This window comes from Hyperoodon ampullatus, assembly GCF_949752795.1.
Source record: "Hyperoodon ampullatus genome assembly, chromosome: 13".
NCBI classification, from domain to species: Eukaryota; Metazoa; Chordata; class Mammalia; order Artiodactyla; family Ziphiidae; genus Hyperoodon; species Hyperoodon ampullatus.
Genome location: NC_136926.1, coordinates 47,858,526 through 47,883,039, shown reverse-complemented (window position 1 = coordinate 47,883,039; position 24,514 = coordinate 47,858,526). Strand labels below are relative to the sequence as shown.

General features: G+C 34.3%; 1 protein-coding gene and 1 pseudogene across 3 annotated transcripts in view; one reads left to right on the top strand and one right to left on the bottom strand.

Annotated features, from left to right (window-relative positions):
- TRAPPC8 (trafficking protein particle complex subunit 8) overlaps positions 1-24,514 on the top strand; it is a gene marked incomplete at both ends in the record, with an annotated part of 90,348 nt that overhangs the window by 5,666 nt on the left and 60,168 nt on the right. Inside the window, 8 exons of one of the 2 annotated variants that reach the window (XM_079717447.1) lie at positions 586-780; positions 11,031-11,120; positions 11,933-12,107; positions 14,192-14,345; positions 16,851-16,944; positions 17,583-17,839; positions 18,193-18,308; positions 18,987-19,137. In XM_079717447.1, coding sequence (XP_079573573.1) covers positions 586-780; positions 11,031-11,120; positions 11,933-12,107; positions 14,192-14,345; positions 16,851-16,944; positions 17,583-17,839; positions 18,193-18,308; positions 18,987-19,137 — 1,232 coding nt within the window. Of the gene's footprint in view, positions 1-585; positions 781-11,030; positions 11,121-11,932; positions 12,108-14,191; positions 14,346-16,850; positions 16,945-17,579; positions 17,840-18,192; positions 18,309-18,986; positions 19,138-24,514 lie in introns of both variants that reach the window. The other variant, XM_079717446.1, reaches the window with a different exon arrangement.
- LOC307061892 (small ubiquitin-related modifier 2-like) lies at positions 21,343-24,207 on the bottom strand (annotated as a pseudogene). Its single transcript has 2 exons — positions 24,178-24,207; positions 21,343-21,609 (listed from the first exon to the last, which is right to left on the bottom strand). The product of its transcript is annotated as a small ubiquitin-related modifier 2-like (transcript).

Genomic DNA, 24,514 nt, shown 5'->3' with positions numbered 1-24,514 from the left:
TTCATAGCAAGACTGAACAGAAAATACAGAGAGTTCTCATATACCTCCTTTTCCAACACACGCACAGCCTCCCCCCACTGTCAACATCCCGCACCAGAGCGGCATTGATTTTTATGATACTAGAATAGGGGCTGAGAATGCAAGCATCGCTATCGGAGGAGCAGAGAAAGCCTGCATGCAGTATTTAATTCCCTTTCTTCCCTTTTACTATTTTCAGTGTTGATACCATAGACCTCACGCTGCCATGGACCAGCCTTAGGGTGAGGTGAGAATTAGACATTTGGTACGGATCGTAGTTGGTCCCTGGCAACTCCAACATAAGAGGAAGGAAAGGACCTAGAGTAGAGTAGTTGTGAGCAGTAGCATTGCGGGAGAGGAAGGTTAGACTGTTTAGCTAGCCCTTTTGGTGTATAATGGAATGTTGTAAGTCAGTTGTATTCTCGAAGACTGTTCCACTTGGAATTTCTGGTTTCCAAATTGAGCATCCTCTATAAACCATTAACCCATTTTTTTATTGTTGTAATAGTTGGCCTGTTACGCTTTGTATAGAAATAATTTCAAGTTTTTTTCTTTTTTCTTTTTAAGTTCATATGAGAGATCCCAATAATCAGCTTCACGTAATCAAAAACTTGAAGATAGCAGTAAGCAACATTATCACCCAACCACCTCAGCCTGGAGCCATTCGGAAGCTTTTGAATGATGTTGTTTCTGGCAGTCAGCCTGCAGAAGGATTAGTAGCTAATGTGATTACGGCAGGAGATTACGACCTCAACATCAGTGGTATGTAATAAGGTTTATTATTATTTTTAAAATGATGTTTTTTTATTAGAAAAGGTAATTCTATAACTTGGAAATCATTCAACACTTAAGTGATTGCTGAGTGCTAGAGCCTGGAAATACAATGTTGAAAAAAAAAGTCCTTGCTTTTAAGGAGGTTACAGTCAAGTAAGCAGGCAGCCATTCAAATAACTATGAATTATGTGATTTCACTTTACTTTTTCATAATGAAAAAAATTTTTTGTAGTTCTAATTGTAAAGTTAGTACAAGCTCCTTGAGGGCAGGAACTTTGGCTCTTTATTTTATTCCTAGTATCTAAAGTAATGCCTAGATCATAAGCATAATAAATATTTCTTGAATGAAAGAACTAACGGTAGATAAAACTATTCTTTTGTGACATTAAGTAATACTATGATTACATAAAAAGCATTAAGTTTATTATATTTTTTATCTTAGCGCTAAGTGGAGGAAATGTTTATAATATATAAATAAATATTTGATCTTAATCTGATTTGAATGGTAAATGTTTTCATAATAGGATAGGTAGGTAAAATTATGTAATACTATGTAAAGTGAGTTAGCAGTGGTTGGTGTGACTCTTTTCCAGTATGAAAAGTACTTAATGGGGAGACATGGGATAGATTTTTAGAGGGGAAAGATTGGAAGTACATCATCTGGGAGTTCCCTGGCAGTCCAGTGGTTAGGGCAGTGCGCTTCCACTGCGGGGGAGCACGGGTTCGATCTAAGATCCTGCATGCTGCGTAGTGCGGCCAAAAAAAAAAAGAAGTACATCATCTAATTAGGATATTTTAGCAGCCTAATAAAATAATCTTCTTAGATCAGTATAGCTCATAATCTATTACTTTAACACCTCCTAATTGCATATTTAAAGATTTTCCCAAACATACAAAGAGAAATTAAGTGACATGTTTTAAATGCTGAAGTTAGTTGGTTGCACTTGTATGGTTAGAAATATTTGTAGATTTATTTTGTTTAAATGTTTATAATTTTTCTTCTTTCTTTGACATTTTAATTCCAGCAAGGCAAGTTAACTAAGACTAAGTTTAGAAGATTATGGTTATCTTTGTAAATGAAAAGAATCCATTTTCAGGATACATATTTTAAGCAGTTCCTGGCATAACATGTTTTCAACATGAGGCAAAATTTGCAGATTTCTGGGAGAAAGCGGTGGAATTTGAACTATTTCTGTCATCAATGGAAAATTCATGTTGAGATGTGAAGGGCAATGAATCAAGGGCCAGAGTTATCCAGTAGTTAATTGGATAACTTGAATAAGTCACTTATTCAGAATCAGTTTTGTTCTCTGAAAACAAGAGGAATTGGCTGGATTACGTCTTAAGGCCTCTTCTAGACCGTTAATCTTGTGATTCTATTTTATAGGGACTTTAACATTTTTATTATACATGCAACAAATATTTATTGATTTCCTACTGTATGCTTTGCATTGAGATCAGAGATGAATGAGATGCTATATATAACTTCATATATTAGTCATATATCTGGTCAATAATTATAATACATTCGAATTTATAGTATCTTAAAATGACAATACATTGTAATAGAGATATGGTATATCCAATATGCCAAAGTGCTGAGGGGCACAGAGAGAAGGATTAACTTTAAAAAAAATTATCTTTTTCTATACTGAAAATATTTTCCTAACCTCCAAAGCTTATATACCTTTTACTTAAAAAAAAATTTTAATTTATCAGAATGATATATACACAGAGACATAATGCTAAAAAGACTTGAGAGGAACAAGCAACAGTTGATCTGCTCTCTGCACCCCTGCCCCACCAACTCTTTTCTCTGGTATTCATTTCGTGTTTCTAAGTAATATTTTTATATGACTATTTATGGCCTAATTAAAATTTTTATTTATTGATTTCTCATTATAATTGATGAAGATTTAGCTTAATTACTCCCCTTCCCCCATCTCCCTAATGCACTCTTTATAATTTTTGATTAATACTCACTGTTTACAGTACTGTGACTGAGTATTCACTTCTTCATTGCTGAGCCGAATGTTGGGCTTTCATTCATTCTTATACAGCTCTTGTTTTTTTTTGTTTTTTTCAGTATTTAGTAATTGCCTTTTTAAAAACAACTTGCCCAGAGTTCTTTGTATTTTTTACTAGTCCCTCAAACTTCTAATAGCTTCTCACTCAGTAAGATTTTCCCCTTGACAGATTAATTTATGAGATAATCCATTTATTAAGATCTCCTTCCTGAAGTCTTCTCTCTTTCTACTCCAGGCATTCTCAATGGGGAATGATACCATCCGTCAATGGGGTGAAAATTTGGTACCTGGGGAGCAAAAATATTAGATATTATAATGGTTTGTGGCTCTCCAAAGGACCACAGTCTGTAAATGGATACACAGTATATATATCTAAGTATGTAAGAATATTTTTAAGTATTCTTTGGGGAGAATGATCAATCAGAAAAATGTCTAAAAAGGCTCATGGGGGGAGATAATGAAATAAAAGTTTCAAAACACTGTCCTACTCAGTCGTGGTCTAGTTGCTTTCCAAGGCCTGCTCCACTGCTGCCTTTCTGGAGATTTCTTTCCCTTTTCTGTAGCCTCTCATTCATATCTTTTTTGGTGTATTTTGTTGATTTGGTGTAGGACATCTCCAGCAGCTTCCTGAGAAAAGTTGTGTGGAAGGTAAAAAAAATTTTTTTTTTTGGGAAGGTAAAATTTTTGAGGAATGAATGTCTGAAAAGGATATTAGTAAATTGTTGTTGGCTTCTTTTAAGTCTTTAAGTTTTCTTCTATCCTATGCTTTTTCTTTCATTTGTATTATTTTTGAGTTTGTTTTGTTCTCTTTTTCATGTTGGAAACTTTCCTTAAATGTCTGGTGAGCCTTTGGCATTATTTTCTATTTCAAATTGAGGTATTATAACCCTGATCGGGCATAAAAAAGTTTGTCATCTTGTGGACTTCTTTATTGGGTGGTAAGGCTGTGAATAGGCGTGAGAGTTGCCCAGTTTTTATTACTCACAGTTCCTTTTTTTTTTTTGGCCGCACTGCGCAGCCTGCGGGATCCCAGTTCCGCGAACAGGGATTGAACCCGCTCCCCCTGCATTGGAAGCTCGAAGTCTTAACCACTGGACCACCAAGGAAGTCCCTTCTCACTATGAATTATTTGGGGCCATTTAATTATCTTTAGAGAAAGATTCTCAAATCCAGTGTCTGGTTGCCTGTATATTAGGGATTGGCGTATTTATTTTTTGATAGTCTGTTAAAGTGGTTTGGTATAGATAGTTTATAGGAACAATGTGGTCATGATTTGGTTGTGAGAAATTTTATCTAATTATATTACTTACATTCTCAGGTCCCTGCCAACATCTCCACATAAGGAAAGATTCAGTGCCATTTGCTTTTAAAAGTGGGTGGAGGGCTTCCCTGGTGGCGCTGTGGTTGAGAGTCCGCCTGCCGATGCAGGGGACATGGGTTCGTGCCCCGGTCCGGGAGGATCCCACATGCCGCGGAGCGGCTAGGCCCGTGAGCCATGGCCGCTGAGCCTGCGCGTCCGGAGCCTGTGCTCCGCAATGGGAGAGGCCACAACAGTGAGAGGCCCGCGTACCGCAAAAAAAAAAAAAAATAAAAATAAATAAATAAATAAATAAAAGTGGGTGGAGGCATTACTATAGCTGAACTCCTTAGGCAGATTTTAAAAAAGAATTCCAAGTGGTTAGGACAAATTACAGAAGAAAACAATTTCTTCAGGTTCTTTCCCTGCTCCTTAAGGCACCTCCCTTTAGCTTTATTTTTATGTTGGTCTTGAAGACTGGGAATGTGATATGAAGGACTGAATTCATTTTAATAAGATTCTGTTATAACAGAATACTTCTCTTTGGAGATATGAGAGTGGTTTTATCCATTGTAAATAAGATTAATTCTCTGCTTGTCTAGAAATACGCTTCTAGTTTTTACAATTAATGTGAGTCATCATGCTTTTCATGCATTCTATTTATGAAATACATGTTAGATATTTACCTCATAAGCTTGGCTTAACAGTGCCATGTTTTCTTCATCAGATTGGTCAATTAAAGCTAGTGTTCCTGGGGCTTCCCTGGTGGCGCAGTGGTTGAGAGTCCGCCTGCCGATGCAGGGGACGCGGGTTCGTGCCCCAGTCTGGGAAGATCCCACATGCCGCGGAGTGGCTAGGCCCGTGAGCCATGGCCGCTGAGCCTGCGCGTCCGGAGCCTGTGCTCCGCAACAGGAGAGGGCACAACAGTGAGAGGCCCGCGTACCGCAAAATAATAATAATAATAAATAAATAAATTAAAAAAAAAAAAAAAAGCTAGTGTTCCTTAGTACAGTAATTGGAAAGACACAATGATGGAATTGAAAGAATCTTCATTATATACAGTTATTTCCTGTGGTGGTCTGTTCCAGATTGTTTACACTCCACTCCTTGCCTATTGTCTTTTTTTCCATTTAGCTACTACTATTATTAGCATTTCTGTCTAATTTTTCTAAAACGGAGTTAACTTTTATCTATCCTATCATCTACTGTCTTATTGTGTTTACTTTTTTATTTAAGGCAATTAAAAATTTTTTTTCAAATTTTATTATTTGGCTGCGTTGGGTCTTAGTTGCAGCACATGAGATCTTTGTTGCAGCATGCGGGATCTTTTGTTGTGGTATGCAGGCTCAGTAGTTGCGCTGTGTGGGCTTAGTTGCCCTGCGACACGTGGTATCTTAGTTCCACAACCAGGGATGGAACCCGCATCCCCTACATTGGAAGGCGGATTCTTATCCACTGGACCACCAGGGAAGTCCCTATTGTGTTTACTCTTCTTTTGTTTTTAATATAAATTTGCTTATTTATTTATTTATATTTGGCTGTGTTGAGTCTTCGTTGCTGCGTTCGGGCTTTCTCTAGTTGCGGCGAGTGGGGGTTACTCTTCGTTGTGGTGTGTGGGCTTCTTATTGCGGTGGCTTCTCTTGTTGCGGAGCATGGGCTCTAGGTGCGCGGGCTTCAGTAGTTGTGGTGCGCTGGCTCAGTAGTTGTGGTTCACAGGCTGTAGAGTGCAGGCTTAGTAGTTGTGGCGCACGGACTTAGTTGCTCCGCAGCATGTGGGATCTTCCCGGACCAGGTTCGAACCCATGTCCCCTGCATTGTCAGGTGGATTCTTAACCACTGTGCCATCAGGGAAGCCAGACATATAGCATTTTAGACTAACACTGTCTAATAGAAATATGTAAGCCATTTACATTATTTTCAGTGTTCTGTAGCTACAATAAAGAATGTAAAAATAGGGCATTCCCTAGTGGTCCAGTGGTTAGGACTCTGCGCTTTCACTGCTGAGCACCCAGGTTCAATCCCTGTAGGCGAACTAGATCCCACAAGCTGTGCATTGTGGCCAAAAAAAAAACCCACAATGTAAAAAGAAACTGGTGAAATTAATTTTAATAATATATTTAATTTAATTCCAGTTTATATATATATATATATATATATATACACAAAAAAATATTATCATTTCAAATGTAATAAATGGAAAATTTTATTCTTTTTTTGTATTGTCTTAGAAATCTTACGTGTATTTTACGCCTATAGCACACCTCAGTCAGACAAGCTACATTTCAGGTGCCCACTAGCCACATGTGGCTAGTGGCTACCTACTTTATTAGACTCTGATGACAATGGTGAAATTTATCATATACAGAAATCCCAGTCTGTGAGTCTTCAGATGACAGTATCCAGGACAATTTTTCTCGAGCTCAAGAACTGATGAGTGAACAATGTATTTCTAAGAACAAAAAGAAAATACAGTATTTTCATCCAGCTAATCACTAATTTAGCAGGAAAGACTTCACACAATATTTTGAGATGATAACCTAGACCATCCCATTTTGTTAAAGGACATGTGACTGTATTCTTTCATCTTTTATGATGTTTGTGTAACAAAATTTACTTGATACAGTTTGTAAGTGGACAAATGCTGAAAGCAGGTATGTGTATGAAGGTAATCTGAAAGAATTAGATGATGTAGAGTAAAAAATTTATTAGCTTGATCGTTCTGTTTGCTGTTTAGAAGTCTAAAGAATGAAAACGTTTTGCAGTGATGGAGCAAATGGAGTGAACTTTTTCTTTTCAGCGAATATGAGCCATCACATTTTTCCAAAATATTGCACCTTGACTATGCAAGTGCAAGAAGAACCAGAAGTAATGATAAACTAGAAGTTGTTAGAGATGTGTTTGAATCTGGAATTGGTATTTACATGATGGATGTGTTCTAGGTTTGTGCGTGATAGTTGATGAACAGTTAGTTGCATTCAAAAAACATTGCCCAACTGAGGCATGTATCTTTAAAACGGGGAATATATGGAATACAATTGGAGTTTGTTTTACTAAAATTTATTAAAAAGTTTGTTATGGTTTTAGTCTTAATTCTGTAAATAATTTGTAAAATGAATTAAAAATACAATGAAGTATCAAGGGTCAGTTAGATCCAGATAGTAAATGCAGTGACTATTTTTCCTGATATACTGAGGGTTAAAAGGAATATAGTTTCAATAAAGGACAACCTGTTTTAAAAAGCCTTCTCCTGTGGTATGTGAGAAATTTAATAATTGGGCATAAGTAATCATGACTCTCATCTCTTTAGAATACTTTGATTTTTGCTGATTTTTCTGAAAACACTTGATTAGAAATATTCTCTTCAAGGATAGTTCTCAAGGTTGTTGTTAAAATACAAGGTTAGTATTCCTTAGCTCTTCATATTATTTAAGATTTGATTTGCAAAATGCTCATAAATTTTATATGAGTTCTGGTTTTAGTTTGTTGGTGCTTTTGTAGTCTAAGATACTCTGAATTAAACCATATATTCTGATAATCACTGTGTTGTCAAGTATTTTTGACCTTGAAACTGTATTTTAAAGAATTAAATAATTATACAGCATCTAATTATCTGATTTCTTTTCCTTACTTGAATATTTTCATTCTGAAATATACTAAGCTTTGGTACTACTGTTTATCTAAAGTTATAATCAAGTGACAACATTGTGTGGAATTTGTAATATTTCTTAGTGCTTTTTTGTTTAGTGTTAATGGTGGTTTTCAGGTACTTTCAACTTTTGTGAATGATTAGAAAGGGAAAATATGTGATTTACAGGTGACATTTATGTTTAGGGTAGTCAGTCTTTTTTACTGGCAGATTTGGGATTTCTAATGATAGTATTTGGTTTCAGTGGAAGGAGGACCAGAGTTGCTCTAGGTCTTGCTCACTGCCGGCAGCCCTTGTTAGATATGTATTGGAACACTAGTAACTCTGTGTCCGAAGCTACTGGCACTAAGAAGGGAACAAAGAAGAAATGGGGAGAGAGAGAGGGCTGCATTTTGTGAGTGTGAGTGGAGGATGTAGAGCATTATGTTGTTTTTCAGCTCTTAAGCTGCCTTCCTTACCCGTCTTACCAAGGGAAAAGTACCTTCTGCATAGGGAAACTTGAACTGGTAGGATAACATGGTTGCTGTTTCAATTCCAACCAAAGAACATGTAGAGATGGAAAGGAGTATGAGCAAAATACTGATTTCATCCCAAAATAAGTACAAGAGAATTTTTAAGGGAAGAGAATTGTCACTAAATGTTAGTCTTTTGTTAATAAAAAAAATAATAAACTTATTTTTTTCTACTTTCTTCAAAAATGTCACTAGAAACAGCAAAAAAGAAAGATGCCCTAGACTTATTGACATGTAAGAAAAATAAAGGGAGACTTCTAGCCCTTCAAGGAAACATGTGGCCGAGGGAAAAACTTACCTTATCAACCTGAATGTGACCCACCTGAAGGATAAAACCCACTTCTGCCATATACATTTAGAAGATTTTCCTGTGCTCCTTATATTCTTTGTTGAGTACCGAGTGTTTTCTTGCACCAGTATTTAGAAAGTATTATTTCCGTTTAAGAACTCCTACATGTGTGTACTTGCTTTTTTTCTTTTTAATTTTAGTTATGTAGACATTTATATTGTTCCAAAGTCAAAACTGTGAAACAAGGTACATTTACAGAGGTCTAGCTTCTGTTCAGTCCCTTACCCTTTCTCATCTGTTCTTTCTTCTTTCTCTTACACATGATGGCATTTGTTGGTGGCATTTATCCTTCTGTTATTTCTCTTTGACAATATAAGCTAATACATGTGTGGCTTTCTGTATCTTCTTCCCTTTCACAAAAATGTATACTTTTCTGCTGTTGCCTTTTTTCACTTAATGTATCCTGGGAGCACTTCATAGTAATATATATAGATTTTCCCCTTTCTCTTAAAGCTGCATAGTGCCTCCATTTAATGTGCCCCCCGATGGACATGTAGGTTTTCTAGTCTTTTATTCCAGATAGTGTTGCAATGGATTTGGAAGACCTAATTTGTTTATTCAGAACTCCCCAGCCCACCGTGAAACAAACCCCTTTTCATATGTCTACATTTTATATGTCTACGTATGTCTTCATGTGTCTACATATGTCTACAACTTACTGTTATTTGTTAATTTGTTAATAATTTGTTAATGTTGCATCATTGAAGCAACAAACAGAAAAATAATCAAAGCTGATAAAGTCATTTCTCCCATCTGTGGAGATTGCTTCTTCTTTAAAATTTTCATTATCTAATCTTTATATTTTCTTGGCATTGGTATTAAATGAAAATTAATACTAATTTTCAAGATAGAGACTAATTTTGATTCATTTGGGGGGGGAAGATATATTTACTGGTTGGTAAGAAAATTGCTTTCCTGTTTTAACAGACTAATCCTTGTCATTCATTCTCCAATTTTTGCCACTTTTCATATATATTGTACTGTTTCTGGGAATGTTTTTCCCCCTCTTTTATAGCAATGAACATGAGATTTTTGTAATAGCCCTCCTAAACAATATGTGGGTTATTCTCATAGGCATTTCTTGCAATTAAAGTTTTTCTGTATATATGGCACCAGGTTGGATATGCTATTCGGTCAAAATGAATAGCTTTTTTTCTTCAACCTTCCCAGTCGTTTAATGTAGTATTATAATGTAAACAGAAAATATACTTGCTGTGTTTTCAGTGATTCTAAGAATAAGACAAAAAAGTACACAAGGTTTTATAGTCAGCATAAGTAAATAGGAATGGTGTATCCTTTTAGTAAAACTGATTTAGATAATCTGCTTAAACCTAATGAAATGACTAAGTTTAACTAAATTTAAATTTTTAACATTAGAATAGTTTTTTTTTTTTTTTTTTTTTTGTGGTACTCGGGCCTCTCACTGTTGTGGCCTCTCCCGTTGCGGAGCACAGGCTCCGGACGCGCAGGCTCAGCGGCCATGGCTCACGGGCCCAGCTGCTCCGCGGCATGCGGGACCTTCCCGGATTGGGGCACGAACCCGTGTCCCCTGCATTGACAGGCAGACTCTCAACCACTGCGCCACCAGGGCAGCCCTAGAATAGTTTTAATGTAAAATGCTTAGCATGGAGCAAGAGAGATTTGAAATTTTAAGAATCACATCATATACATGTATACAAAAAGTGAAAACACACGTCTTTGTGTTTGATTATAAGGTAAGTATGCTTTGAAATTCCATTTGAAGAGGTTTAGTTGCTATCATACTCAAGTAATCAAATTATAAAGTAGGGTTTGTCAGCCTCACCACTGTTGACATTTTGAACAAATAGTTCTTTGCTGGGGTCGGGGGGTGCTGTCTTGTTCTCCTCATTGTAGGCTGTACTGCATCATTCCATCATTCCTGACCTATTTCCCTAGATGCCAGTAGCACCCCCTCCCTATCCCTGGTTGTGACAGCTCAGAGTATCTCCTGACATTGCCAAATGTTTGCTGGGGGTCACGATCACTCTTGGTTGAGAACCACTGTTCGGAAATAATACCATTTATATAAAGGAGCTACTTACGACAACATGACTAGTGGCAGGGATATAAAACTTTAGTTCTAAAATCTGATTATTCATGTAGCTAACATTGAAAGCATTAATAAGTAAGCTGTGGGATCATTGGGTAGGTTTAGGAATAGGTCAGTTTTATTTTTGCAAATATATATACTGCCATTTATGAATATATTTGTGTGTATGGCTTATACGCATACATTACATATGTATCTTAAAGCAAAAGTGAAAAATGCTTGTGTATTGCTAGAAATGATGTTTCATACCTTTTAGGAAAATGGACTTGAAATTTTGTCTGTTGTAAACGGATTCTACTGAGGAATTTTAACTGGTTTATTTATTGTTAACTTTAGCTACTACTCCATGGTTTGAGTCTTACAGAGAGACCTTTCTTCAATCGATGCCAGCATCAGATCATGAATTTCTGAACCACTATTTAGCATGTATCCTTTGACTTTTATGTTCTTTTAAAATCAAATGTTTTGGAAGTTATTAATCTCAGAAAGAGTTATATGAAGGCAAAATTGTTGAGAGGATATAGAGATGGAGAAATTATTGATGATGCTACAAGTTTTATTGCTGTCTTTGTTAAATGGCATCCTAGATACAAGACTGGTGTAACTAATTTTTGATTAAAAAATAAGAATACTAAGGACTTGCTTATTTTTCTTTATCACCCAACTTGATTATTTCATGCTTAATATGTTTTTAAGCTATTTTAGAAAGAAAAAATGTAAACTGTCGGTGTTAACTGCTTTTGCTGATTGCTTCAAAATTAATTGCTTATGCAAAAGCTCATATTTAAAAACAGTTATCCATTTTTTTAGTAATCTGTTTTATAGCTATTAACCTACTTTGACAGTTATGACTTTCATTTTCTTAATGCAGTTACAGTGAAAAGTTGAGATGGGATAGAATATGAGATCACAGTGAGATGGAACGGAGAGATGCAAGATTCAGCAGAATTTTTCATTATGTTGATAGTTGCACAATTTTCATATTGTCCATTTTCATTTTCATGGATTTCCTTATTTCATATATAAATGATCTAAAAAACTACCAACAAAATAGCTTTATTATTTAGAACCTTGAATTACTTAGAAATATTGAAGAAATTATCAATGTTTTATGCTTGCAGGAAAACCTGTAAAATCAGATTTTTTTAGCTCAAAAAATATCTCCCTAAAGTTTATATTAATAGGATAATATTTATTATTAAGTGATAAGTGATAATTACCTTAATATGATTTACAAGGTATGTTGGTGACGTCGTCTAGTGAAGCTGAACCTATGGAACAGTTTTCAAAGTTGTCACATGAACAGCATCGAATTCAGCACAACAATGATTATTCCTACCCCAAGTGGTTTATACCAAATACACTTAAATATTATGTACTTTTACATGATGTAAGTGCAGGAGATGAACAGAGGTAAGCTTTTTTATTTTTTAAATTTTAAATAATTTCCTGTTAAATGAGTTAATGTTAATTTGGACATGCCTTAAGTTTTTGATATATTTTTCATCCAAGAAAGTAAAAATTCATTAATAAAACATTTAACTATATCTTTTATTTGGAGTTATATTCAACAGCTACATCATTTTATGTTATATTTCATATGCTTACCCAAAATTTTCTTTCAATGTATATCTCTATTGTAATCTTTGTTCACAAGTGCTTGCCATTTTATACCTATAGATCTTCACTGTTATTTCTCACTTTGTATAATATTATTTCTCATTTTTTTCTCTTTTCTCTTTCCCAGTTTTTCTCTGATTTTTCACTTCCTGGCTTATAGGCACTGCTTTTTTCACTCTTCACTTTCTCATCACTTTATATTTTTAGCCTTGATGTTTTTCACAGTCTGAGAAACATCCAAGCACTTCTTTCTTATGTTCCCTTTAATGTTCATTATTAGTGATTTGCCATAGTCCTTTTATCTTTGGGATAAGAGAATAAACATCTTTAAAGATGAGTTCTTGAAAAATAAGATAATATTAAAACAATTTTACTTTTGTGGCTTTGCAGTTTATTTTGAATTTTGGTTCAGGATGTGGATCAAATTAATCTGTTGTTTCAAACTGTTATTCTGATATCTCAGTGCTGTTTAGGATATGCAATTAAATAATTATTTCTTGCCCTTGTTATGAGCACAATCCATCATTTTAAAATAAATTTTCCTCTGTAAGACCACAGAATTGTTCTGAGGGTTACTAATCTTTAGGATCTTTTTGACATCATAAACAATCTGTAGCCTATTGGATAAAGTGTACTATATAAATAGAAATAATTTGAACTGGCTATTAAAATTAGTTTCTATCATTTGAATATGGTAAATATCTTCCATATTGGATGTTTATAACTTGGATATTTAAGTGATAATTGCAGTATTAGATCAGTGGTTCTTATGCTTAGCAGTGTCATTGGTAAAGCAAGTAGACGTTTAGTTTATTGTACTTGAGTGTATATACATACACGTATACTTATATCTGTGTTTATACAAATTTATAACTATTTTATTTATCCAGCCTTCATTTTATAGTGTGTAATATGATTTAATTATTTGTTAGGCTTGTTATTTGTATAGTATTAGCTTCTGCATTTGAATGTGATACAGGATCATCCATGTGCTTTTTGGCACCAGATGGCTGATTGGTTAAAAAAAAAAAAAAAGCTATTTAAATCAGGTTAGCTCTCTGTACCAAAATTCCATTTTCCATCAGAATGTACTCTTTGATTCTTAGGCTGACTTATCATTTGACTTATCTTGTCTCCCACTAACTAGCAAGTCTAGTTAACTAAAAGTAAGGAAATCAACTGCTTTTTGTTGTATCTGAGATTAGCTCATGGATCCAGCTATTAGAAATTTTGCAAGAGAAAGGGTGGATTTTTATATAATAAATATTTTGGCCGCTTTTCTTGCGTTTTCCCTTTTTCCTTCCTCTGCACTGTGTCCCTTTGGAAGCTCTGGCAGTGAAAGCTGATTTTTTGGGGGATGCTCTGCTCTGTTTTGTTATTTAGCACTTACATTTTTTGATAAGTGTCTGTTCTCTAAGACAGACTTTCGCAAAGTTGTATTTCCTGAAGACTAGTTCCCATAGTTGAAAGAGTTTCTGATCTATAAGTTTGAAGCCACTCTTTGGAAAATCACAGTACATGTTAGCAAATGGAAGGCTCTGAGGTGGTCTGCTGCAAAAGAAACTGGTTGGCTTGCTTACTGTAGTTCCCCAAACTAGTTTGACCACCAAAACTTTCTGTTTGACTAACATAAGAGTATCTTGCAAAATTTTATTCCATGACGCATACTTCGGTAACTGTGCTTTAAGGTGATGACCAAGCTAGCTGAATTTCAGTTAGGATCATGAACTTTTCGTTTTTTAAATTATTCTACCTCTAACGTTTTGTTCTGTCTTTTTTGGGGACTATTTTTTCATGGTTTTTGTATTATTTTAATATTTATTATTGCCTAAGGTCTGCTCCCCATTGGCTACAAACTTTTCCATTTTTTATTTTAGAGCTGAATCAATTTATGAAGAAATGAAACAGAAATATGGAACTCAGGGTTGCTATTTACTTAAAATTAATTCTCGAACACCTAATCGAGCATCAGATGAACAGATACCAGATCCTTGGAGTCAGTATCTCCAGAAAAATAGTATTCAAAACCAGGTATATGTAAAAAACAACAATGAAGCAAACTACAGAAGCTGTATTTCAGTTTTATGGCTAATGGTATCACTGTAGAATTTGTAGAATTACTAATAGTTATTTTGTGGAATCTGGCTAGTTTTGATCCCTCAGTATGTGAGCTCTTAAGTCAGTAGTTCGGAAGCTGTTTTTAACTAACTGCAGTAATCCCTTAGGTGTATACCTTTCAGATATATAATATCAGTGTTAATTGATTGTTTTCTTAAAAGATGAAAAGTGGGGACTTCTCTGGCAGTCCAGTGGTTAAAACTCCACGCTTCCACTGCAGGGGGCGTGGGTTTGATCCCTGCTCCGGGAACTAAGATCCCATCCTGCATGACGTGCAACGCAGCCAAAAGAAAAAAAATGATGAAAAGTGAATTATACATTAAGAATTGAATTAGATTGACTAAACATGTAGAGAATAGAATTTTTGGCTTGTACATTTAATTCATTATGAATGCTTACAGTCAATTCTTTATTATCCACATGCTCTGGGGTTGCCTTCCTTCATTTTCAACATGCTGTTCTTATGGCCACCTTTTGGAGCTCATACTTTTTAGGTGGGTGGGCTTTTTTCCCTAACTTTCCTCTGATTTTCTTTTCTTTTGAATTTCCAGGAAGTTTTGTTTCTTCCTAATCAACTCTTCTAATATAGAGTTCTAGACTAATGTTAATTGTTGTCTGTTGGCTAATGCGTGTGGGTGTAAGGTTTCACATCCTGTCCAACTTTTAAGGTAGAATTTTATGCCACTTGGTAGTGGTCAAATGCCAAGTTCCTATGCTTAGTTCAGATAATCAAGAGTTGACTGTTTTTTGTTTAGAAAGAGGATTTCTTAAGTAAATGGAAAATATATTTATATTTTGTACAGTTAAACTACATTATGTGCTTGATGTGATATTATTTTAAGAAATATGAATTAGAAAGTTCATGTAGTTTTTGATGTTCTAATATAAATATTGTTTAATAATCTGTTTATTTGCCTTACTTTTCTTTCTTATATATGGAATTTTTAATCCAGTTTTACTCACTTTAATATTGAGATGATTGTTGACCTTCTTTAAGATAACGCTGAGGAAAGGTGTCTGAGAGAAAAGAACCAGTTGGATGTGGAGGAACTCTAAATGGTGTTTCAGGGCCACACTCTGAATAGGAATAGTGTTGAAATATTCAATTTAGAATCCAGCCATCTTAGGTTGGGAAAGGGAACATAATAAGTCAGATTGTCTGGTTGGAGAACTTTTAATAGAAGACAGAGCTATAGAAATTCTACAGCTTAGAATCCTAGAAGCCCAGGATTGAAGGATAGTTTAAAGGCTGTCAAATCCAACCCCTGTTCTAATGCTTTAATTTCCTTTAAACCTATAAATGACCTCATCTAGTAAAAGTACTCATTGTCTTCTCAGGTGACCTGTTCCATGTCTGAGCAGCTTGAGGATCAACCAGAATTTTTCTCCCTTTGCTTGTACTCAATCTTATAGGGACCATATCAGTTTTCCATTAAGACAACTTTCAAATTATAAAAGATAGCTCTCATGTCTTTTAAAATATTCTTCTAGGCTAAATATACTGTTTTTTCAACTCTTTCTTAAATGTTGTTTTTAGACTGTTTCTTGTTCTGACCACGTTCCTCTTATTAAGTTCTAGTTTATATATTTTTCTCAAAGTCTGGCACTCAGAATAATACCTCACAGTATTAGTGGTCTCATGGAGTAGTCTGGGTATTTTTATTTTTATTTTTTTAATTTTTATTTATTTATTTATTTTTTTCTGTACACAGGCCTCTCACTGTTGTGGCCTCTCCCGTTACGGAGCATAGGCTCCGGACGTGCCGGCTCAGCGGCCATGGCTCACGGGCCCAGCTGCTCCGCGGCATGTGGGATCTTCCCGGACTGGGGCATGAACCCGTGTCCCCTGCATCGGCAGGCGGACTCTCAACCGCTGCACCACCAGGGAAGCCCCATATTTTTAAAGTTTTTTTTTGTTGGCTGAAATCAGTGCCCTTTTTACAAGTAAACGTTGCATTGGATATTTTTCCAAAACACTTCTGTGTATTCAGAATGCACTCCAACCTATTAACGCTGCATCTGTGATCCAGCAGATTCCATACCATCCTTATTTTTTTACCCCTGCTTGACTCTAGTAGTCCATCTGTCTTGCCATTATTCCTTACATAGATACATATACAGGTATTCATATAAGCATGTGCATATCACATATAAACAGAAAAACTGAGATAGAAGTAACTTGAATTCAGAAGAATGAGGATAGTAGGTTGCATGTGAAACAGAATTTAAGAGTATAGTAGGTGTGGATTGAAGTGGTAGAGTATGATACATGGAAGAAGTTAAGAATTTGGAGGATTGGAAGAAAAGAGTTGCTGTAGCAAAAAGAAAAGAGATTTACCATAGTTGTTGATGAATTTGATGGTATCTTAAACATGATTAAATATAACCATTAATGTTGTTTAAATTTTATTTTGATAGGAATCATATGAAGATGGCCCTTGTACTATAACTTCAAATAAGAATTCTGATAGTAACTTGCTTTCATTGGATGGATTAGATAACGAAGTCAAAGGTCTTGATATACTTTCTCTAAGTTTCTCTTTTGATTGAAAATATGCACTGTTGTTAAATCTTTATACGTAAAAGATGGGGGAATTTTCATGATGAAAAAAGATAATGGACAGGTTAGCTTTTCCTCTGAAGATTTTATTGAGTTATTTGAGTTTGATGTTTTTTGACATTTAAAAATTTGTTTTTTAAGAGTAATATATCAGGCTTCATGAAAATTTTTTTTGGTAGAAAGCAAGGGAAGATATTATGTGTAGCATTAATTATGCCCCCAATTCACATGATCTTGAGAGCTTTATTTTTGTATTTTAAATTACAGTTTAGACAGTGATAGCTTTAAAAATTTTTCGTTATAATTTTTCTTATTGGTTAGTTGTGCTATTTAAAAGTAATTCTTTATATTTTAACATTATATTTCTTCATTTCCTTACATGAATTAAAAAATTTATATTACATGTAATAGGTATTAACCCAAGTCCTAAAATTTTAGGGGGAAAACTTTAATGTTATTGTTTTAGATTTCTTAGGACATACAGAAAGATAAACGGTTCCAACATTCTTTCTTTTCTTTAGTATTATGGTAGTAATATCACAATTTTCTGTTGTTTTCTGAGAGTAAAAGAAAGATTTGTTTTTCAGTAGATGGCTTACCAAACAACTTTAGAACTCACCCGCTTCAATTGGACCCATCTGGTGACTCTTCTAACAGCATTGATGGCCCAGATCATGTAAAATCTGCTTCATCATTACATGAAACAAAGAAAGCAAATGCTGGAATTATTCATGGTGCATGTTTAACCCTTACTGATCATGATAGAATTCGACAGTTTATACAAGAGTTCACATTTCGGGGCCTCTTGCCACATATAGAGAAAACAATTCGGCAATTAAATGATCAGGTAAGATTTAATTATTTGCACTAGTATTTTAAAAAATTTCAGTAAATAGTAAACTTGAGAATATAGTAGTATAAGTTATTTAAAGAATTTAAGTTTTTGTTTTAAAAATAGACCAATATTAAGGTTTATTAACATTACTATCAGTGATGAAATTCTGTTAAATCCTAGAAGAGGCTTATTTATTTTCACTAGGGATTTTGTCAGCATTTTGGACAGTTTTCTTTAAATCAATGTTGTTAAAATGCACATTTGCTCACTCTTAAAACTTTAGTTATTTAGAATTTTTTCTTTTGTATGTAAGAGAAAAATATTAAATTCTTATATTTGTCAATATGTTTAATCTTTTTTCTTAGCTAATATCAAGAAAAGGTTTGAGTCGATCTCTATTTTCTGCAACTAAAAAATGGTTTAGTGGCAGTAAAGTTCCAGAAAAGAGCATTAATGAGCTAAAAAATACATCTGGATTGCTGTGAGTAAAATATTATTGTTTTTAGTTTTCCTGTATTTGACTCTGATTAGTGTTTGACTGTATGATGTTCTGCAAAAAATTGACTGTCTCTTTAGTTTCTTAGTTTCATATTGGTCAAAGCTGGGGTAGATAAGAATAGTGACCATAAGTAAATTATATTAAATTAAAAAACTATAATTGGATATCTAAAAATAAACAATAAGGAGGGTCACTTTATTTTAGGTCGGTTTCCCTATTTGTAAAAAGATGGAGTTAGATTAAGTATTCATTAATAACTATATTAAAGTATTGACGTCTAATAATTCTAAGACATGGCATATATTTAGAAATTTTGTTTAATATAAAATCTGTTTTTAGATTTTCTTTTTTTTTCTGCTGTACATAAAGGTGAGTCACATGGAACTGATCATTTATTTACTTCATAATTTGACGATAGAGAAAATGCTTGCCTCCTGTTGAGAAGTTCTCAGTATAGGGATATAAATTATATAAATAAGGATGTAACATTCTGTTTCTGAATATCTTTGAGAAACGACACTCTCTCCTTGGAGGTAGAATTCTTTTCAAACAGGATCAGTTTTTCTTATGTTTTGGACAGTTGGGCATCTTTTTAGACATTTTATAATATTTAATGGTTTAAATTATAAATTCCTTTCTTAACTTAATTTGTATTTACAGGTATCCACCAGAAGCTCCAGAGCTTCAAATCAGGAAAATGGCTGACTTATGTTTTTTGGTGCAGCATTATGATTTGGCTTACAGTTGCTATCATACTGCAAAGAAAGATTTTCTTAATGATCAAGCAATGCTTTATGCAGCTGGTGCCTTGGTTGGTATTCTGTAGTATTGTAATTTCTTGCTTCTGCTACCATAAATGACTTAGAAATTTTATTTATGAAATGGCAAGCAAAATACCTAGGGATAAGTTGTACTCAAATAGCATACAATGCTTTATAGGTTTTGAATTCATTTATGATATCTTGATGAATTTTTCTTAAACTAGTGCATTGAAACATGGTCATATGTGAGGGTTGGTTTCTTAGATTTGATTAGTACTTCCTATTTAATTTGAATTACAGTTTTCACTGTATTCACAGTATAAAAACTTTTTTTTTAGAAGATGCTTTTTGATCTCTTAAAATGATTTAAAATTGTTTGAAATGTATTTTTCTGATCTAAGACTATATATTGGTTAAGAACATGTACTTTGGTGTGAGATAGACTTTCATACATTGGGGGAAAACTTGTTAAATCCACTTTTAGGATGACTAAACATTTTTCTGCAACAGTTTTTAAAATAGAAAATAAAATACAGAAATAATTTAATTATCTAAAAAAAAAAGAATTAATTATCTAAAAACTGAGATAAGATTAAAGCCTTTAACCTGACAGACTATATATATAAAGTTCCATGACAGTATGAACCATATCTGTTTCAGAATACCTCTGTATCCTCAGCATCCAGCAGTGTCTGCTCAAAAATTTATTGAAGAAACTGAATGAAAATATGTGATTTTCATGTGAAAATAATTTCTACAGCTCTGAAACGTCATGTTTTCTTAACTAGTTTATATTTTAACTAATATACATAATGATATACATAGGGGTCTATATTATACAAAAAAATCTAATATATATTATATATGATATATTATATAAAAATACATTATATTTGCTATATATGAACTATATATACTGCATATATATACATCAGTAAAAGTGTACTAAGAAAAAATCCTGTAAGAAAAATAGGCCCCAATTCTAAGTTATTTTCTAATTTCATTCTACAAGAAATTACAAATCAATATACACACAAACTGACAATTTCTAAGGATACAGTGAGAACATTCAGAATGATCACCCCAAGTTACTGCACAATCTTCAATAATCAACCATTAAATCATTTCTTATAGTCTACAGTAATGGATTAATACATTTCACGAAGACTTTCATCAAGAACTGGAGTGATCTACTTAACCTTCAGCTAGTTATGACTAATTTAACTACAGAAAAACCATATTTCTCCAAGAATTCCTATTATTGGTTTCACTGTGATATATCTTTTAACTTTATAGTTAAAATAACTAAGTATCTTCTTAACTATCATCGAAAAACCCAGGCAATATAGTCTGTTATCAGTTAGCTACTATGTGACTGGTAAATAGGAAAGAGATATCAGTACAAATAAAATTCATCTTAGGCAAGTTATTGAACATCTCTAAGCCTTAGTTTTCTCATCTGTATAATGGGAATCCTAATGGCATAGGGTTAGATAAGGTATAAGGTTTGTAAGGTGCCTAGCACACTATCTTATATATATAATAAGCTGTCAGTAAGCATTGGCTATGTTAGTTTTTGTAATCAGTATAAAACCTGGGTGTTTCAGAAAGAATTTTCTATGTTTGTTGCCTTATAACCTTTTAATGTAATTGAAAAGTTGTCATAAATATATTTATAATCTGCTTTCTGTGCTTAGAAAAGAGTAAACTAGCACTGTTACTTTCTACATACTCTAAATTTATTTAAACAAGAAGTTTACTTAAACAAGACGCTTAAGTTGAAGGAAAAACTATAGGATTCATTTCTTTTAGAGTAATTTATCCCTATTTAAAGACAGATTCCCCTACATATAATAGCTATGTACAAAAAAGGTATAAAATTGTCCTTGGTTTTACAATGATAAATGAAAAACATTAAAATTCTCCTTGCAACAAGGTATGCAAGGATTTTTAAGTTTTTTTTGTTGTTGTTCAACAGTGAGAGCAAAATAACTTGCTGAGTATACTATCCCATATCCATCTGATGTCGATCAAAACATACCATTGGCCATTTAGTTAAAAAAATGCAATATGCTTTTGCACATACACCAGTTACTTTATGTACAGTAAAGGAATGGGGAAGGGGAAAATGAAAGAGTAGAGAAACTGTATTGTAGTAGTCAGGATGTGGTGGAACCAAGTTGCAGTTTTCTAATTGAGAAAGTCTTCTTCGTCTGGAGGAACAGAATTCTGAAGTAAAGTAGCAGGTTCCCTTTTTAGTAGATACCTCCTGTCTGCTGCTGAAACACATCAATTGTATCTTCAGCCTCCATTTCCAACTGTTCAGGTGTGTCTGTTTCATTGATTGGCTGCCCATCAAATCAGAATCTGATCTGCCTCATTGACAACCCCTGTTGTTCATAATAGGCTTTCATTAGTTTACTAAGTGGTGTATGCCTCTTAAACTGCACCTTAGAACCATCCTGCCCCACCACCCTCAAATTTATATGATCGTTGTTCTTAGTCTTGACTCCTTCCTTCCGCTTTCGTTGGCCATGGCGGGCGCTAGAGTCTCCTCAGCTGACTTTTCACAAACGAGGTCTGCCCCTTACGGGCACACAAGCAGCGCAGAAGGAGGAGCGGCAGCCCTGGAGGAGGGAGAGGGCCTGCGCCCCTCATGAGCTTCCTCCCCCACACCCTGCGTGCCTACGTAATTTTTTTTTTTTTTGCGGTACGCGGGCCTCTCACTGTTGTGGCCTCTCCCATTGCGGAGCACAGGCTCCGGACATGCAGGCTCAGCGGCCATGGCTCACAGGCCTAGCCACTCCGCGGCATGTGGGATCCTCCCGGACCAGGGCACGAACCCGTGTCTCCTGCATTGGTAGGCGGACTCTCAACCACTGCGCCACCAGGGAAGCCCCCCTACGTAATCTTTTTAAAGACACACAAGCTATAAACAAAAGTGGAAAGAATAAAAATTCATAAGAACTCTACTTCATTGATAATTATCGTGTAGATACTTGTTTAATAACTGCTATCTCTTTTGCATTTATTTTAATACTATGTCTATAAAAATAAAATAGGTGATTTTAAAATGTAAAACTAAAATAGCAAAATTACTATTCTTTTTTATTTTTTAGTATTTTTAATTTTAAAAAGTCAGCTAACTTTTAAAAAACCTTCAGGAACTGAAAATATGTTACCTTTATGAATAAGAGTGTTTGAAAAATTATGTGAATTGTCCTTGGCTAGACAGTCTCTGGTCTTGTAGTCATCTAATATGAGCTAATATAAAATCACAAACACTTAAATGTTATTTCACCATTTATACGTTTATAATTTCAAAATTGTACACAATGCATCTGCAAATTGAAAGTTTGGTAAAATCTTGGAAAAGTATGACAAAAACTTTCTATGATTTTATGGTACTTAAGCTTTTTCATTTCTATCTGCAGTCTGATAAATACTGTATTTAAATCATTTAGATGGAGGCATATTAGTAGCAGCTATATGAGAGAAAGTAGTTTAACACTGGAAAATAAAGGCATAGCTGCTGTAGCATAATATATGCATACCTAAAAATCTTTGTAGTCTAGAATAGCTGCTCTAAAAATAATAGGCCTTAGAGAAAAATAGGGCTGGGAGAGTCTCATAAAACCTATGTATGTTTGTAACCAGAGCATAAAGTGTTTGTGTGAGGCAGGTTAGCATGGCAGGAGGTTATCTCAAGGAATAAAAAAGTACGCAAAAACAATACGTGAACATCGGGGTGGGGAAGAGGAACTTGTAATCAGTGTAATTGCCATGAAGGTGAGCATGGAAGGAAGCGCAGCCTGCCTTAAAACAAGAACTGTGCAAGGCTGGGAGCATAAGTCTCTAGAGAGGCCCCCTCCAGCCCCGCAGCCACACACAGATACGAAGTGTAGGCATTCATTTTATATTTTCTTAAAATACAGATTTAAAAAGCTCCTGCTTGAGCAACAGCTAAGCTCAGAGCTTTTTCCTTTCCTGCTGAAGGTTATAATTCTGTATTTGCTATATTTGATCCCGTTGCCTAAGAAAAACTATTTTTGAATGAATAAAAATTTCATTTGAACTGATATCTCTTTCCTATTTACCAGTCACATAGTAGCTAATTGATAACAGACTATATTGCCCGGCTTTTTCGATGATAGTTAAGAAGATACTTAGTTATTTTAACTATAAAGTTAAAAGATATATCACAGTGAAACCAATAATAGGAATTCTTGGAGAAATATGGTTTTTCTGTAGTTAAATTAGTCATAACTAGCTGAAGGTTAAGTAGATCACTCCAGTTCTTGATGAAAGTCTTCGTGAAATGTATTAATCCATTACTGTAGACTACAAGAAATGATTTAATGGTTGATTATTGAAGATTGTGCAGTAACTTGGGGTGATCATTCTGAATGTTCTCACTGTATCCTTAGAAATTGTCAGTTTGTGTGTATATTGATTTGTAATTTCTTGTAGAATGAAATTAGAAAATAACTTAGAATTGGGGCCTATTTTTCTTACAGGATTTTTTCTTAGTACACTTTTATTGATGTATATATATGCAGTATATATAGTTCATATATGGCAAATATAATGTATTTTAATATAATATACCATATATAATATATATTAGATTTTTTTGTATAATATAGACCCCTATGTGTATCATTATGTATATATTTTTTTTCTTTTTTCTTTTTTTTTTTTGCGGTACACGGGCCTCTCACTGTTGCGGCCTCTCCCATTGCAGAGCACAGGCTCCGGACGCGCAGGCTCAGCGGCCATGGCTCACGGGCCCAGCCGCTCCGCGGCATGTGGGACCTTCCCAAACCGGGGCACAAACCTGTGTCTCCTGCATCGGCAGGCGAACTCTCAACCACTGCGCCACCAGGGAAGCCCGCCCCCTATCATTATGTATATTAGTTAAAATTTAAACTAGTTAAGAAAACATGATGTTTCAGAGCTGTAGAAAATTTTTTCACGTGAAAATCATGTATTTTCATTCAGTTTCTTCAGTAAATTTTTGAGCAGACGCTGCTGGGTGCTGAAGATACAGAGGTATTCTGAAACATGTTTCATAATGTCATGAAACTTACATAGTCTGTCAGGTTAAAAGCTTTAATCATATCTCATTTTTTAGATAATTCCTTTTTTTTAGATAATTAAATTATTTCTGTATTTTTTTTCTATTTTAAAAACTGTTGCAGAAAAATGTTTATTCATCCTAAAAGTGGATTGGCATTAACAAGTTTTTCCCCAGTGTATGAAAGTTTCATTTATTTCTAATTAAATTTTTATTAAAACTTGGTCTATATGAGACCACGAGTATGGACATAATAGAATATTTTACTAAGAAGCCAAAACCTTCATTCTCATCTTCATTTCAAAATTCTTCAGCACTATTGTATATTATTTGAATTATTAACAATGGAA